The 16,606-nt window shown below is 40.5% G+C and overlaps 1 protein-coding gene across 5 annotated transcripts in view; it reads right to left on the bottom strand.

Annotated features, from left to right (window-relative positions):
- Window positions 1–16,606, bottom strand: part of MLC1 (modulator of VRAC current 1) — a 30,627-nt gene that overhangs the window by 10,932 nt on the left and 3,089 nt on the right. Inside the window, exons 2-9 of one of the 5 annotated variants that reach the window (XM_054989050.1) lie at window positions 15,522–15,611; window positions 12,944–12,997; window positions 12,343–12,444; window positions 9,777–9,878; window positions 3,581–3,652; window positions 3,379–3,495; window positions 1,890–1,946; window positions 1,372–1,494 (exon numbers count right to left, since the gene is read on the bottom strand). In XM_054989050.1, the coding sequence (XP_054845025.1) occupies window positions 1,372–1,494; window positions 1,890–1,946; window positions 3,379–3,495; window positions 3,581–3,652; window positions 9,777–9,878; window positions 12,343–12,444; window positions 12,944–12,997; window positions 15,522–15,611 (717 nt within the window). The remainder of the gene's footprint in view (window positions 1–1,371; window positions 1,495–1,889; window positions 1,947–3,378; window positions 3,496–3,580; window positions 3,653–9,776; window positions 9,879–12,342; window positions 12,445–12,943; window positions 12,998–15,521; window positions 15,612–16,606) is intronic. The other 4 variants (XM_054989051.1, XM_054989053.1, XM_054989052.1 and 1 more) reach the window with 4 other exon arrangements.

The raw sequence follows: 16,606 nt of genomic DNA, 5'->3' as shown, positions 1-16,606 counted from the left end.
AACAAAACAGCCCTGATTCGGTATTTTTAACCTAATCAGAATACCGAATTGCACACCCCTAGTGGGGGAGTGGTTAGTAAATGGGGGCTAGAAGAGCATGAGGAAAGTGGGAGCTGGAACCAGTGAGGGAGTGGGGATAAGCCTGGGCATGGAAAAAAGTGGAAATTGGGAAGGGTAGGAGCAGTGCCAAAGCGGTGTGTGTGTGTGGGGGGGGGTTTATTGGGCAGAATAACAGGATTTCCCTTGCTCAGCAATTTTTTGCGGTTTCACAGTTGTATATCTGACTTGTGATTGATTTTTTGTTGTAAAATTTAAAAACTTCAAAGTAGCAGTGCTTTTTTCTGGGGAATACATGCCAGTATCATGTATTACCTTTTTCTGCAATACTGTCACCTGTTTCTGCAGTACCAGCACCTCTTTTTGGCTGTTTGGTTGAGGGCGCCAGGGTGGTGGACATCATGAGAACCAGCAGCTCTCTTTTTTTAAAGAAAAAAAGCTCTGGTAGCCCATATCTAAAGGTTGAAAACTACAGAGCAAATCTGCTGTATTCCATTTCCTTACTATGGATATCTGATAAAACTAGGTTTTTTTAAATGGTAAATATTTCCTTAGAGGACAGCAACTAGTGGTATAATAAACAAAATTAGTTAACCGTAATGCACATAATACAAAAGAAAGAACAAGGTGTAAATCCAGACAGTAGCAATAGCATTTCTTTAAGAGAACAAAATATACTCTTCTTCCAAACCTCATATTTTAAGTGACAGATTTTTTGCTGGATATTTGGGTTTAGAACTTCCAGTATCTAGTTACTGCAGCCCACTGAGTGACCACATCTGGTAAGAGAAGAAGCTTGTTTTGTTTTACAGTGTTCCTGAAACTACTTCCTGAGACAATGTCTTGGCTGTATGCAAATTTTAAAGCAAATTGTTTCATCACTGAAACGTAAAGAGATTGCAATCAACTGATAACCATCACCAAAGCATCCCAAGAACTAAAAGTTGCACAAGTGGCATCCAAACATTCACTAGCCTTGACTTGGGCTCTGATCAAATTCTATGATAACATGCTGTTTAACATGTAGAACTGCAGCCAAATATTGCGGGCAGTACAAATAAAAACACAGATTGCCGACTCTTTGTTGCATTTTTGGTTCTGTTGCCCCTTTAGCTTCAGGCTCACAATTCCCACCCCAGGCTTCAAGGCATATCTCTATATAAGGCACCTGTGAAGCTACACACACCAAAATCAATACAAAACAATCAGTAAGCATCAAAGACTGCATTTATAAAAGCTAGCATTTCTTGTTGTAAAAAATTCATAATTTGCATTTAACATCACAACATGCTTAAAAAATACACTAATACATACTTTAACAGCTGGTGGATAATTTTTAAAGATGTCAACAATTCGCATAATGCTGAAAGACAAGTATCCAGAAGCTGTGAATAATAATGGAGAAGTGACACTGCTTATGGCAATCAGGACTTCTACCTACATTAAAGATAAAATTGTGACCTTAAAAATTTATTTATCTGTTGAACAAAAAAAAGTTTAAGAATTCATACATCATTGGGTATATGCACAAACTTATACAAATGGAATATGCAATACATTATTTACAGAAAAAAGTCCATAGGGAATCTCTCTCAAATAAGTTTTCAAAACAATTATAGGGTCAATATGTATACTGCAGGTGGTGATGGCGCCATCATACCCCCATCTGCCTCAGGCTTGAAGGAAGAGAGTCTGAGGCGCAAGCACAGTCCAGTGGCTATTCTGCTTTCACAAAGAACAAAAACACACTGTGTGTATTTTCACTACAACAGTTCATGACACTGTTGGCCCAGTGAAGTGCTACCATCTAACTACTTTAACAATATACTTACCAAGCATTTACTAGGATATTCAGCAGCCACATGACTTGCAATGGCACTGGGAAAACACTAAAGGGAAATCAAAGTTTAAGAATAAATATAGGATGCACAGCCTCAGAAACGCTTGGATTTTGTAAAACAATATTAGAAAACACCGCTAAAACCAACTGAGCTTTCAAACTTTACCTTTTTCTGAAGGCATTACACACAACATTTTGGCCATACATTATTCATGTAATTGGTTTAATGCTTTATTAAAAAGAAAGCTTTGCAGGCTCTTAAACCATTTGTTCTTTTCCCTGATTCACTGTACTTTTCTTTATCCAGAATTGGAATACAACAGACTAATGTGAAAAATGAACTTAACTACAAAGGATCTGGGTTCTTTTACAAAAGACTTCTGTAAATTAGGACACAATGGATCGGATCCAGACTAATAAGCAATTTCCACTGATTTCCCCTTTTCATTGCAACAGACCCCTCCTCCTTGTACTCTTCCTCATGATCCCCTAACCCCAGGACCAGCATTTTGTGGAGATCAGTGGGCTGCAGTGGGAGCTGGGAAGCAGGAAAGTTCCATTCCACTGATGAAAAATTTAGTCTGAATTCAACCCAATTTTCTCATGTGCCACTATTTCTAATATGGGAGTTGAAAACAAAAATCAAACTGGAGTTTCCAATCCTTGGCCAATTCTGCATGACCAACTTTGCCCAGGCCTTTTGAGATTTCGAGCCACTATAGAGGCATGCAAATTGGTTTCCCATAACTTCCACACCAACACAGTCATTTTGCATTGGTGTTCCATTCCCTGGTAGGTATCACTGTTAAGAAACGATTTTTCATCAGATTTTACGGGCAAGTCAGCAGCCATGTCACACATGTTTCCACTCACCAACGTATTATTCTTCATTTAAAAAATAATTTTTAAAAATTCTCCTTTTAAAAATAAATAAATGTTACTGTTCAACTTGCAAGCAGATGTGATAAGGAAAGCAGTACACAGTAGGTGTACTGTATTCAAGACTGAAAATGTGTTTTTGTGCAAAAGCAAAATTAGTATAATTAATGTTAAAAATAAAAGGGGAGGGATGAAGGGGGACTGAGAGGGGTAGCTGGTGTGGTTTCACAAAGAACATTGGCCAATCAATGCATTTCTAAATCATGGGGCGGGAAAAGAGGGGAAGGGTGGGGAGAATGTCAGAGAAAGAATTCTGCACCTTTGAAATTCCAAATCTGCAGCTAATCGATAGATAAGTCGGGGGAAATGGGGAGGGAGAAAAAACGAAGAAAAGTTGCAGCGAAACTGAAACTGCTACTATGATCGTCTTCTGACACATGGAACTACAATGAAAAACCGAGGACATTTGGATTCTGAACTGCGGAAAATTGTTTGTGTGGGAAAGACCCTTATTTCCTAATGTATATGCATAGGACAACGGTTCTAAATTAAAACGAGCAAACTGGTTTATGAAAAGTTAAATTTAATGGAAGAATACATACAGCCACTAAGATCCAAAAGAAAGTAACTGAAAGATATGGGCCTGAGACCAGCACATCCATATTCAAAGCAATTATTCCACCAAACACAGCTGAAATGCCAATTATCACTTCAATTACCTAAAAGTGAAAGAAGAAAAAAATTATTTGGATAGAATTGGTTCACTGAAGATTTATAGATGTTAAGAAAATGAACAGTTCTTACTGAATATGATTTCAAGATCCGTGTTGGAAAGCTGACATGATTCAATGTGCTGGTACTGTCGTATACAGTTAACTAAAAGGAAAAAGAAAAATGAAACCAGAGCAAAGAAACCACTTGCCACATATTTGCGCTCAGGCTTTAAGCACTAACCAAATGGTAGAAATAGCTGTACAGTTTTGGTGACTGTTATTTATTTATTTATTTAATTTATTTATTCAATTTATATTCCGCCCTCCCCACACCAGTAGGCTCAGAGTGGATTACAACCATATATTTATATTTACTTTCAGAAAAAGGAATCGAGAATGAATACAAGACGCTATTTGTGTATGGACAATGTGAGAAGGATCTTGTCTCCATTTACTCCCATATCATTGCATACAATGCTAACATAAATGTCATTCTGTCATAAGAACAGAAGTCAATTTGGTATAAAGATGTAAAAAACAGATCTCTCTCTCTCTCTCTCTCTCTCTCTCTCTCTCTCTCTCTCTCTCTCTCATCTATGCCAGCTCAAAATTTTGCTTGTACCACGCATACTAAAGGACTACAACCGTACATAAATTTCTCCTATTCACCCAGGAAGGGGGATGATAAAAATGGATTTAGTCAGGGCCGGCGCCAGAGGTTTCAGCGCCTGCGACGGCGGGCGCACACGCGCCCCACGGGAGGCGTGATGACGTCATTGCAGACGTCATCACGCACCACAGGGGGGCTGGGCTGCGCGCAGACCACCGAGCGCAGAAGCTGCGGGCTGCTGCTGGAGCAGCGCGTGGAGGCTGATCCGTGCGCTGCCCCAGCAGCAGCTCACAGCTTCTGCGTTCGGCTGGGGCGGAGGAGCGCGCAGCTGAGCTGGCGTGGCTGGCTGCAGCAGTAGCTGTAGCCAGCCAGGCAGCCCCGTGCCGCCGCCACATGCCCCAGCCGAGTGCAGAAGCTGCGGGCTGCTGCTGTAGCGGCGCGCGGAGGCTGCTCCGTGCGCCGCCCTAGCAGCAGCTCACGGCTTCTGCGCCCGGCTGGGGCGGAGGAGCGCGCAGCTGAACTGGCGTGGCTGGCTACAGCTGCTGCTGCAGCCAGCCAGCCAGCTCCGTGCTGCCACTGCCGCGCGCCCCAGCTGGGCGCAGAAGCCGCAAGCTGCTGCTCGAACGGCACACAGAGGCTGCGCCCGGCTGAGGTGTGTGGCGGCGGCGGCGGCAGCAAGGGGCTGGCTGGCTGGCTGGCTGCAGCAGTAGCTACAGGCGGCCCTGCCCCCAACACCCCCTCCAGCGCCCCTCCAGTGCCCGCGCGCCCGAGGCCACCGCCTACCTGGCCTCCATGGGCGCGCCGGCCCTGGATTTAGTTCATACATATCAATTCTTCTTTTCCATTTTCACATCAGTATATGTGGTAGTGGGAAGAAAATAAGTTATATTTTCGTTTGGCTATCTTCTACATTGTAAACTTGTAACCACTTATATAAGCCTCAGACAGACTATGCTTGAATCAAAACTGGTGGCTGTATTATTCTACAAAAGTTCAAGCGATTTTTGGCCACATTAGCAAGGTGGCCACATTAAAAAGATCCTAATTTCCTTATGGATCTTTCGGCACAGAAACAAATTAGAAATGATACTATTCTTACTAGTTTCATACATCTGTGGATGGATATATCTGTGCAATTAATAGGCAATAATGCACCTTATCTAGATATATAAAACCAATATATTGACAACAAACATAATAAAATAAACTTTGAGTCCAGTGGCACCTTAGAGACCAATAAGTTTTTTTAAGAGTATAAGTTTTTGAGCATCAGCCAAAGCTTCCTTCTTCAGAATGGAAGGAAGCTTTGACTCTTGAAAACTTATACCCTGTTGGTCCCCAAGGTGCCACTGGACTCAAATCTTGTTGGTCCCCAAGGTGCCACTGGACTCAAATCCTGCTGTTCTACTGCAGACCAACATGGCTACCTACCTGATACAATATTAAAGCAAAGACTTTTTTCCTGAGTCCTGACTTCTAGATATAACATATATATTGATTTAATTTTGGAAGAAGAATGGAGAAAGAAACACATGATTTGCAAAACTTCAATACCCACATATAATAAAGAAATAAGATTAGACTGAATTAAAAATATATCTCAGCCGAATTGTGCTCCAAAGGAACAATATTAAACAGAACATAGGGAACACATTCCTTGAATGTGTTTCTATTAGAGATGGGCACGAACAGCAATATAAACAAAAAAAAAAGCCACAAACAACCCAATCGTCTGTTCGAGAACAAGCTGTTTGTGAGGCTTCATTCTAAACAAACAGGTGGTCATTGCAAGCCTCGTTTGTTGCTGTTCATCAAGCCGGACAGTCTGGCACCTGCAATCAATTTCCTTGGCAGCTTAGGCACGGATGTCTGAACTCTGTCTGAACTCCTGCTGTTGCCCTGGAAACCCCAATCTAAGCCCAATTTAGCTTGATAGGCAGGTCTTCTTTTCAAGTGTGGAGCTCCAAATTTGTTACAAGGGAGCAAAGACCAGGTGGGGAGGGGGCTCCCAGCTCAGGATTTGCAGACAGTGGAGAGAGAGAGACAGCTGCTGTTGGCATTTTGATGGAGAGAGTGCATTGGAGCTTGAATTTTCTTTGTGTGTGGTGGGATAGGGATCTACCCCTTCAGGTTCCAGGGCTGCTGCCAGGCTCTGGGCCAAGCTATTATTTATTATTGGTACCTTTCCTGCTGCCTGCTCAGGTAAGGTGATGCAGCAGGGATTTTGACCAAACTTGGATGGTGGCTGGAGGAGAGCGTGATGGCCCCCACGAACATCCAACCACAAACATGTTCGTGAACAGGTCATGCTCGTAAGTGTTCATGAGTCCCTGTTCGTGGATGGCAACAAACAACGAACATCATGTTCAGGGTTTTTTTCTGTTCGTGCCCATCTCTAGTTTCTACCATTCCACCTACATTATATCGTGTAATCATAATGGATCTCTCTTGTCTGTGGCCCTAAGTACATATGAAGAAAGATAATTTCAGGTGGGTAGCTGTGTCAATCTACAGTAGAACAGCAGGATTTGAGTCCAGTGGCACCTTAAAGACCAACAAGATTTTCAGGGTATAAGTTTTTTGAGAGTCAAAGCTCCCTTCTTCAGACAGATATCTTTAGGTAGCTCCCTTCTTCAGATACCTGAAAAAGAAGCTTTGACTCTCAAAAGCTTATACCCTGAAAATCTTGATGTTCTCTAAGATACCACTGGATTCAAATCATGAAGAAAGGTAGAGCACGTACTAATGTAGAGAAAGGCGTAAAGTTGCCAGGTGTCCAGTTTTGAACCAAACAGTCCAGTATTTGACCTGTCTGTCCTATAAATAAACTGAGAAACTATCGGACAAATAAATGTCCAGTCCCTCAAAAGGTAGTATGTGGACAAGGTATCTGCCTTGCATGTTTATCTTTTGTGCAGCCTGGGTGACTGCCAATGCTTTATTGCTATTAAGGCTACAAGACTATGCATACTTACTCACAAGAAGGCACCACTGAGCTCATAGACATTTACTTCTGAGTAAACATGGTTAGGATTCCATTATTTCATGGGAGAGTTAAGCATATGCTGTTTGCTTTAAAGGATGATGGGGTTTTAAAGTGCTTAGCTTTGACTAGATTGTGTCGTTTCTTATTATGCCACTTTACACTAGGTAAAATATAATTTGGTAGACTATCTGTGTAATTATATGCATGAAGTAATATGCATGAAATAATGGAATTAAATAATTATTTTTTCATTGATTTCTGTGTTTAGAGTGCAGTAACTGCATGGGACTGCACTGTATATTGCGTTAAATATACCAATGACATTAGAAATGTTAAATATTTTAGATATATATTATTTAGATATTATATTTAGATATTAGTTTAATAATTTATTCGGTGTTTAACCCGCCCGCCCCACAAGCAGGCTCAGGACGGGGTACAACAATAATAAAATACAATTGCATAGCAAATTTTACAATAAAATTCAGCAATTAAAATCATATATATATGAAAACCTGTCTATTAGATAGGTTAGATATTTTTAATTTAGAAATGTGTAACTACAAAGCTACACTACATTAGCTAGGCTTGCAAGAGCCACAGGGTTCTTTGGCCTACTTCTCAAAGATATGGTAAAGTTGGGTCTGAACTTGGGCACGAACCAAAAAAAAAATGAACCGGGAGGTTTGAGGTTCGTACAGTTTCACGAACCACAAACCTCGAACTTTCACGAACTTGCTCCAGTTCCCGAACCGGTTCATGTGATTTGTGAAAACATCACTTCCGTGGCAGCAGAAGGTCTGCAGCATAGGGGTGTGAGCTTCTGGTTTCCCCCTTTTAAACACCAGCCACTTTTCAGCTGATGGGAGTGGAATCCCCATCAGCTGAAAAAAGCTGCAGGCTGTTCTACTTGCCATGTTTGCAGAAGTTTGCTTATTCCCTGCTAGCTTTAAAAGTCGAGAAAGGGCTAAATAGCTGGTTTCCCCTTCCTCCTTTGGGGTATGCACACAAACACTCTTTTCCCCCCCAAAGGCAAGAAAGTGTAGCAACGTTGTAACATTGTAACATAGCAACATTGTAACATAACTGCTCTTTCCTCCTGGCTTTAAAAGCCAGGAAAGGATTAAATAGCTGCTTTCCCCTTCCTCCAAGGCATGTTTCAGGCTTTGCAAAGAGGAAAAAAACCAAGCATTTTGTACAGCCCTTTTTCCCTGCCACTTTGTTTCCAAAGGGCTATGCAAAACGCTTGGGTTTTTTTTCTCTTTGCAAAGCCTGAAACATGCCCTGGAGGAAGAGAAAAGCAGCTATTTAATCCTTTCCTGGCTTTTAAAGCCAGGAGGAAAGTGCAGTAATGTTACAAAGTTGCAATGCTGCTATGTTTCAATGTTGCTATAGTTTCTTGCCTTGGGGGGGGGGGGAAGAGTGTGTGCATACCCCAAAGGAGGAAGGGAAAACCAGCCATTTAGCTTTCCTGGCTTTTAAAGCCAGTAGGGAATAAGCAAACTTCTGCAAAAATGGGAAGCAGAACAGATACTGAAACGCTTTAAAGTTCCAGCCAGCATTTGAAAGCAGCAACACTTTTCTTGCATGTAAGAGAACGGTTGCTCCTTTCAAATGCGGGTGCTTTTTTCAGCTCATGGGGGATTCCCCTCCCACCAGCTGAAAAGCAGCCCGGTGCGCACCTCTACTGCAGAAAGCTTATCTCCAGTTGCCTAGGAAACTGACTGATTGGCGCCAGGCTGTCTGAAGTGACGAACTGAAAATGAACCAAACAAACCAGCCTAAAGTTCATCCAGGTTCGTCAGAGATGGGCTCTGATGAACCGCTGGTTCGCAAACCACAAACCGGCTAGGTTCGTGACAAATTTTGGTTCATATTTCAGTTCATGCCCATCTCTAGTCTGGACTATACCACTTTCAGATTCAAAATGGAATGCTCTTCTATCTTCAAAAAGAAACAACATATAACCCTTCAGCACACTGAAAACTTAATATTACAGAGAAGAGTTCCAGCTTAGTCTTTTTCCTGTTATGCTAATTTTCGATGCATGCTGTGTTCAAATATCTGTGAGCAAATGGTTGGTGCTCTTATCCACTCCACCCACCCACCCCCCGCCACAATTTTGAATAAAGCTGTCAGGGGTACAAGCTGAAAGAATTCGAGAGAAACTTGACTTGAACCAGCAGCTGTGGCAAAACACCAGCAACATTTAAATACTTGTGTATATTTTACTACTTGTCCCCGGGATGCCATAATATGATCAGGAACTCAGAGGGTTTGCTTTCCAGATGCTATGAAACAGAAACATGACTTAACCTATCATTAGCTTTGTCTGTTGAATTTCTGCTGCATAACCATTTAAAACTCAGAAATTCCTGTATGTGTTTGCATGTATTAAATGAGGGGAAGAGTGGTATAGTAGTGCAGTAGTGCCCAGCACATCAAACAAGGACCAGGCAGATCCTGGTTAGGATCCATTGCCTGGAGAAAATTGCCTTGCCACTCTATAACAAAGGATTAATAGGATTTTATTTACCTCCATGCCATTAAAAAATTCAATGGCTCATTTCCACACATTAAGCCTCTACAAAAGAGATATTTTTCTTTTTTACTGTGTCCAGTGTTTTTATTGAAACCGCTGACAAAAAAAAAATGAGATTATTTTTTTCAAATATTAAAGGGAAAACTTACTTTCTTCCTCCTGCAGCACTCCTCATTAGATCTAGCTGAAATTATTACAATAGTTGCCATGAAAATTTCCAGCAGAATTAGGAGAATCAAGTTGAAATTTATCTGTGCAAAAAATCCAATTAATAGGTTAGCATATTGAATCTGTATACTTACAAAATGTATCAAACAATTCCTAGATAGGGTTAGGAATCAGGCCCAGTTCAAACATGAAATGTGCATTGTTGCAGCTATTTAAAATGGAATCAAGTTATTTAAGAGGCTTCCAATGCAGTTTGGCTAATTTTAATGAATTCATTACCTCTCTAATATCAGGGGTGTATTATTCCATTAATAGCGAACTGGATGGGAAACCATTTCATACAAACAGGTTCCCTTCTGAGAGAGGGTTAATATAGTTCTATTTTTCTTTTTTTAGTGAATATCATGTGGCAAATATAACATTTGGACCTGGTTTGCCTTAAAGCTCACTTAGATTTTTAAGTAATTTCTAGGGGGAAGGGGGGTTTATAATATATTTATTTTGGATTGCCTAAGAATTAGCAATCTTAAACTATGTCTGCTGTGGGGTTGGCGAACTGCATCCAGAACACAGTAAATGACTTCACTGCGTGTGTGTGTGTGTGTGTGTGTGTGTGTGTGTGTGTGTGAGAGAGAGAGAGAGAGAGAGAGAGAGAAGCAGGCAAGGGGTGCATCCACTCCTAACGAAAACTACTATGGACCCAGAGAGTTGAATAACTAGCATCCAGTCTCTGAGCAAAGTGATAAATGAGTGGTGGCTGGGCTACTTCGGGGATTCCTGAATGAAGCAGACTGTTTGGATTCATTCCAATCATTTCAGGCCTGGTTATGGGACCAAAACAGGCTTGGTCACCATGATGGATTACCTGCTCCAGGAGATGGATGAGGGATTGCAACGTTAATCTCCTGGACATCTTGGCAGCTTCTGATACCATACATCAAGGTATCCTTCTCAACTGTCTTTTGGGGTTGGGATTGGAGACTGCAGTGGTTTTAAACCTACCTCAAAAGTAGGTTTTAGAGTATGGTGCTACGAGCTAGCTGCAGCTGTTCCTGGGCAGGAAAGATCTTGCCATTGTGGTGCATGTGCTGGTAACATCCAGATTAAATTACTGCAATGTCCTGTATGCGGGACTCACAGAATTCCTTGGAAGCTGCGGTTGGTACAGAATGCTATGGTCAGAATGTTGACTGGAGTAGGTCATAGAGACATGCCTGTCTTGTTCCATCTACATGGCTCAAAATTGGGCTTCTGGGCTGATACTGACTTTTAAAACTCTACATGGCTCTCAGCCAGCATACCTGAAGGACTGTCTACTCCCATACTAACCTACCCATCCACTCTGGTCATTTTTGGAGGCCCTGCTGCAGATTCCCTGTCGATCTGAGGCTAGATGGGTAGCAGCCCCAGTAGGCACTTTTCTGTCTCCCTCTGTCATCTTCTGCCCTGGGTAAAAAAAAATTTGTTTGTTTTGGTGTTCCTGCACTAACTGTTATTGGCCCTCCTCTCTGTGTTGTGTGTGTTTGTGTGTTTATATATTTTATTGAATTGTTTATTATATATATATACTTTATTCTAAAGGCTGTTTTAATGACTCAAACGTTTTAATGTTGAAATGTTTTTATGTTTTTATGTTTGCTGCCTTAGAACTCTATGTGGATGGAAATACAACATAGAATTTTTTTTAAAAAAAATCTACTCCGAAGTCCAAACCGTATTCAGTGGGGTTTTCTCCCAGGAAAGTGTTCTTAAGATTACGCTAGAACTAATGTTTTTCAATACACATGATAATTCTTGGCTTGGTCTTTGAGAAATAAGAATAATACAGTGTGGGAAATGGAATTAAACTTGACACAAATATGGAACGTAGAAGGGAAATGGCCAAAACAAATCAACATTTTAAAATTCAGAGAATCTATTTTTCCCAGAATGTTTCTTTAGATTCAACACACAGAGATGGCCCAAATTATTTCATTATAGTTTTTAATATTGTAAAAGGCTGTTAAAATATTTTTGGTCACACGCAAGATTCTTGAGCAAGAATCAAGAGCTGGTTCTCATATTTCATGACTGCAGAATCATTCACAGGCAGATCACTATAATAGACAAAGTACCACAGACAGCCCTTTTTCATATAATCACAATGTTTTTCAGTGGAATTATATCACATTCAGCTACAAATAAGCAATTTCTGAGTAACCTAGCTCTGTGAAATCAAGTGATTTATATGAATATATGTATCAGCCCAAGGACAGGAAATATTCTATTTAGAAAAAAAATCAACTTCTAAGCATAATGTTTAAAAGACAATATTGCTTTATTTAACCATATCCAAACACAAACAGCTGTTTTACTAAACTGAGCCTGCGGCAATATCTGATTAATTTGTTTAAAGACTCCACATAAATGGGAATATAGAATAGCAATGCAATCCCAGCCAGAGTTATACCCTTCTAAATCCACTGAAGTCAAAGGTCTTAGAAGTCTGAAACTATGTTTAGAATTGTACTGTAAATATAACATTGATTACTGTTGTTTGCAACTCACATTTATCGCTGTAGGATTCAAGACAAGTTTGCATCCAAACCAAACTAAACATGTAGTTGTAATTGCAAATGTAGAAACAAAGAGCATCTGAAAATTGGGTATCTGTAAAACAATTTTTTAATTTAATTTTTTACTTTAATTACAGCAAAAGATAACAGTCAATCTAGCACTCACACATGGGCTGCCTTATAATGAATTAGACCATTGGTCTATTAAGGTCAGTATTGTCTACTTAGACCAGCATCAGCTCTTCAGAGTCTCAAGTGGAGATCTTTCATATCACCTACTACTGAATCCTTTTAGTGGGACCCTGGGACCTTCTTCATACCAAGCAGCAAAGGGTTTGTGGCTAAGAAGCAGAGCATCTGTTTGGTGTGCAAAATCCCAGGTTCAAACCATAACATCTCCAATGGAGAGGATCAGGTAGCAGGTAAGAGCTCTGCCTGTGTGTAAGACCTCCACATGAGGTAGCTTCACGTGTTTCACTGAGCCACAGTCCCTTTCCTTGGACAGCATCCTAAATGGATCCTAAAGTTAGAATTCTACCGGTGGAATTTACTCCCATGAAAATATAGTTAGGATTGCATTGTAAAGCACTTACCATGTTAACTTTGCTTCTGGCTATGGCAAAACTTACAGCAGCTGAAGGAATACACTGGAAAAAATGAAAATTAAGAGGGAAAATTATGAGCAAAACCAGAATTTCATTAATAATAAATATTTCTTATGAAAATGGTAGTTACAACGGAGTAGGCAAAGTTCAGTTTGAATTTGTACTGAATTCCTGCATCTGAAGTCTGACTGGGTGGATTTGGGTCAATGTATTTCAGCTTAAACAATCCCAGTGAGCTTCTGTAGTATATTTGGCTATTAACAAAGGGCAAGATCCAAAGAGGTATTTCAGGCATGCACGTAGGCTCAGTCTTGCCATGGAACTCATTACCTTTATTGTTCTTCGAATAGCAGAGCTCCTATTACTCATACTTCTGAGACCTCTCCTTTCCTTTTTCCATAGCTTTCAATGGGAATTAATCACAACAAGTAGGGTTGCCAATCTTCAGGCGGGGCCTGGAGATCTCCCAGAACAGAGATCAGTTCCCCTGGAGAAAATGGCTGCTTTGGAGGACAGACTCCATGGCGCTATACCCCATGGCGCTATACCCCAATGGCTGCTTTGGAGGACAAACTCCATGGCGCTATACCCTCAGGCTCCACCTCTAAATCTTCAGGAATTTCCCAACCTGGACTTGGCAACCCTAACAAGCAATGTAAAAACCAAAAATGAAACTCAGAAAATTGGCAGGGGGAGGCATAGTGATTTTTTCTTTCATTTTTCCTCAGCGCCCCCCCCCCCCATTTTTCCAATGGAAAAAGCTAGAGATTTTGGAGAGCACAGGAAAAAATCTCCAATGAAGTATTTTCTCTTTTAGAATGAGTTAAATACTTTTGAAGATAAAGTTTTGAATTTCCTCAAATGTACCATATGAAGATTTGTATTCAAGACAATCTACAACATTGGAGAATGGTAATCCTTGTGCATACTATATAGTACACCATATTTTCAAGGATATGTTTATTGTTTAAATGTATCTTTGACCACAGGAAATATGCTATAACATGTATGATGATAATACACTATGGAAGAGTTTAATCTTTTCAGTGTTAAAGTTTTACACAGCATCCAAATACACCACTAACCCTATTGTGACTATATGGAACTGTTTCTGTTCAAATAATATTTTCTTTTGTTTACTACAAAATTTGTATTTTTGATTTTCAATGGCTTTCCAACCTTCCTTTCCAATAGCAAAATCTAAGGACTTAACTACATGTTACAGTTTGCCATGGAGACTTTTAGGCAGAGTCAGCTGCTAGTCCTGTTGGAAATTCAATTTTCAAGCACACAGGATCTCAGTTTGGATCAGAAAGACAATGGCATGCAGGGAGGAGGAGCTCTTCCTTTTCCCTAATAGTATTTTCCTGACTTGAAATGGCCTGGAGGGCTCTATTTGCCCCATTGGGGGTCTGCACAAGTAATGATGACCTACATAGAAGAAGAAGAAAAAGAAGAAGAACAACAACAACAACAACAACATTTGATTTCTATACCGCCCTTCAGGACAACTATGAGCTGCCAATGGGGCAAATAGTAACTCCCAGGATGCTTTGGGTCAGGAAACAGTGCAGAGGGAAGGCAGAAGACAATGCTCCCCATGGTCCTGATCCAACAGGGCAAAAAATGCTCCCAGAAGCTGGTGGGAGAGGCTGAAAACCCTCTTCCCCCCCAGCGCTCTGGTCCTGAACCACATTGGGGCTCTCAGATCATGGAATCTTAGCTCCCCATTGCTTCCATCTGGCTGCACGGAATGTAACTGGGGTCGGGGAAACACAACTTGTTAAAAAGTACCATCTAGGTTAGCCCTAATTTTAAATATGATCGTGAAGAGATAACGTGTATCCAACCATTCACAGATTTTGCAGAGTAGGATTTTCCCATTTATCTGGAACCAATAACTTGGAACCAATAAACAAAGCATTTTCATTAATTCTAACTGAACTGATACATCTGAGATAAAATTTTTGAAGTATGATGAAAAACTAGTTGTTACAAGTGGGGAACCCTCAAGAACTTGGATGTTACTTCATTTTCCCGTGCATCACCTTCCCAACACTATTTCATCTTTCTCTCCTCCAGGCAGCCACCTTGTTTCCCTCTCTCCTTCCTGGTCACCTTCCCTCCTCCCATACTTCATCTTTGTTTATTTATTATTTGTTTGGTTCATTTATACCTCACCTTTCTCCCCAATTGGGACCCAAAGCTGCTTACATCTTTCTCCTGTCCTCCATTTTATCCTCACAACTTCCCTGTGAGGTAAATTAGGCTGAGAGAGGGGGGGCATTAGTTTCTTAAAGATACAGGCAATGCTTCTACTACGGGTGTTTGTTTTTTTAAGATTCCAGATTTTTCTACAAGCCTTGGACTTTTCTCGGGCTTGCAGAAAAATCGGTCTTGTCTGTCATTAGCTCTAATTTTTGGATTTAAGTAGCCTCAGATGGGACTACGTATCCAGTCTCTGGATGTAAGTATCCATAGATGCAACCATACTGAGAATTATATATATTGATGATATTTAATTGAAACTTTCAGACAGCAACAGCAACAAAGAAGTAATGCTTACTGAACCTGCTGCACAGCGTAAGTAATCCATTTCAGATGGAAAAACATTCCCCAAATAAAGTGAAAAACCAGAGGTAACAAGAATGGCAGTCTGAAATGCAACAATTTGACATAAATCAATACTACAAAATAAAGCTAGTTCCTCTCAGAATATAATACACTGCAACCTTTAATAATGGTTTCTTTGTAGAAGTGATACTGAAATCAAGCATCAAAAGATCTAAAGGTCAGAAGAACATGTTTTGTTACTTATAAGTTCTAAAACTATTATGCAATCACTTGGCAACAATATAAAAATAACTTAGAAACTATTCATGTTTAATTATGGAAATACAGACATCAATGAAAAAAGCTCGGGGTTTGGACATAACGCTAAATTGTGGCTGAGAACATGCCTGAGGTTTAATATTCCGTCTCTCCTTCCATGCTCCTGTTCCCTCTCCCCCTTTCTGTTTGCAGCAAATCAGATTTTGCTGTTATATCCAAAATAGTAAAATCATAGTTTGCCTGAAATCTGAATTGATAATAATATCAGGTTGTAGTTTCCAGTTCTGGTTTACAGATAAACAATGGCTTGTAGAAGTTGTCATTTGCCTGGTTTGGATAAAATGGAAAACTATTGCTTGTTCCAAATCAGGAAGGAAGGAAGGGATTCCATATACAAACTATGGTTGTGCTCTTTGCCTGCTGATTACCTCCTACTAGAATCCTGAGATTCTCTATCAAAAAAGAAAGGGCACTGTCTTAAAACATGGTTTAATGATTTGGATATAACAATACCATCTTCAAGTACTTGAAGGGCTGCCATATAGAGGATGGTGCAGAGTTGTTTCCCACTGACCCAGACGGTCGGACTAGAACCAATGGTTTGAAATTCAATCAAAAGAGTTTTCAGCAAAACATTAGGAAGAACTTCCTGACAATTCAAGCAGTCCCTCAGTGGAACAGGCTTCCTTGAGATGTGGCAGGCTCTCCTTCTTTGGAGGTTTTTAAGCAGAGGCTAGATGGCCATCTGACAGCAATGCTGATTCTGTGAACCTAGGCAGATCATGAGAGGGAGGGCAGGAAGGGTTACATCTCATGTCC

The sequence above is a fragment of the Eublepharis macularius genome, chromosome 9, assembly GCF_028583425.1.
Source record: "Eublepharis macularius isolate TG4126 chromosome 9, MPM_Emac_v1.0, whole genome shotgun sequence".
Taxonomy (NCBI): Eukaryota; Metazoa; Chordata; class Lepidosauria; order Squamata; family Eublepharidae; genus Eublepharis; species Eublepharis macularius.
This window is presented reverse-complemented; position numbering and strand designations above follow the sequence as displayed.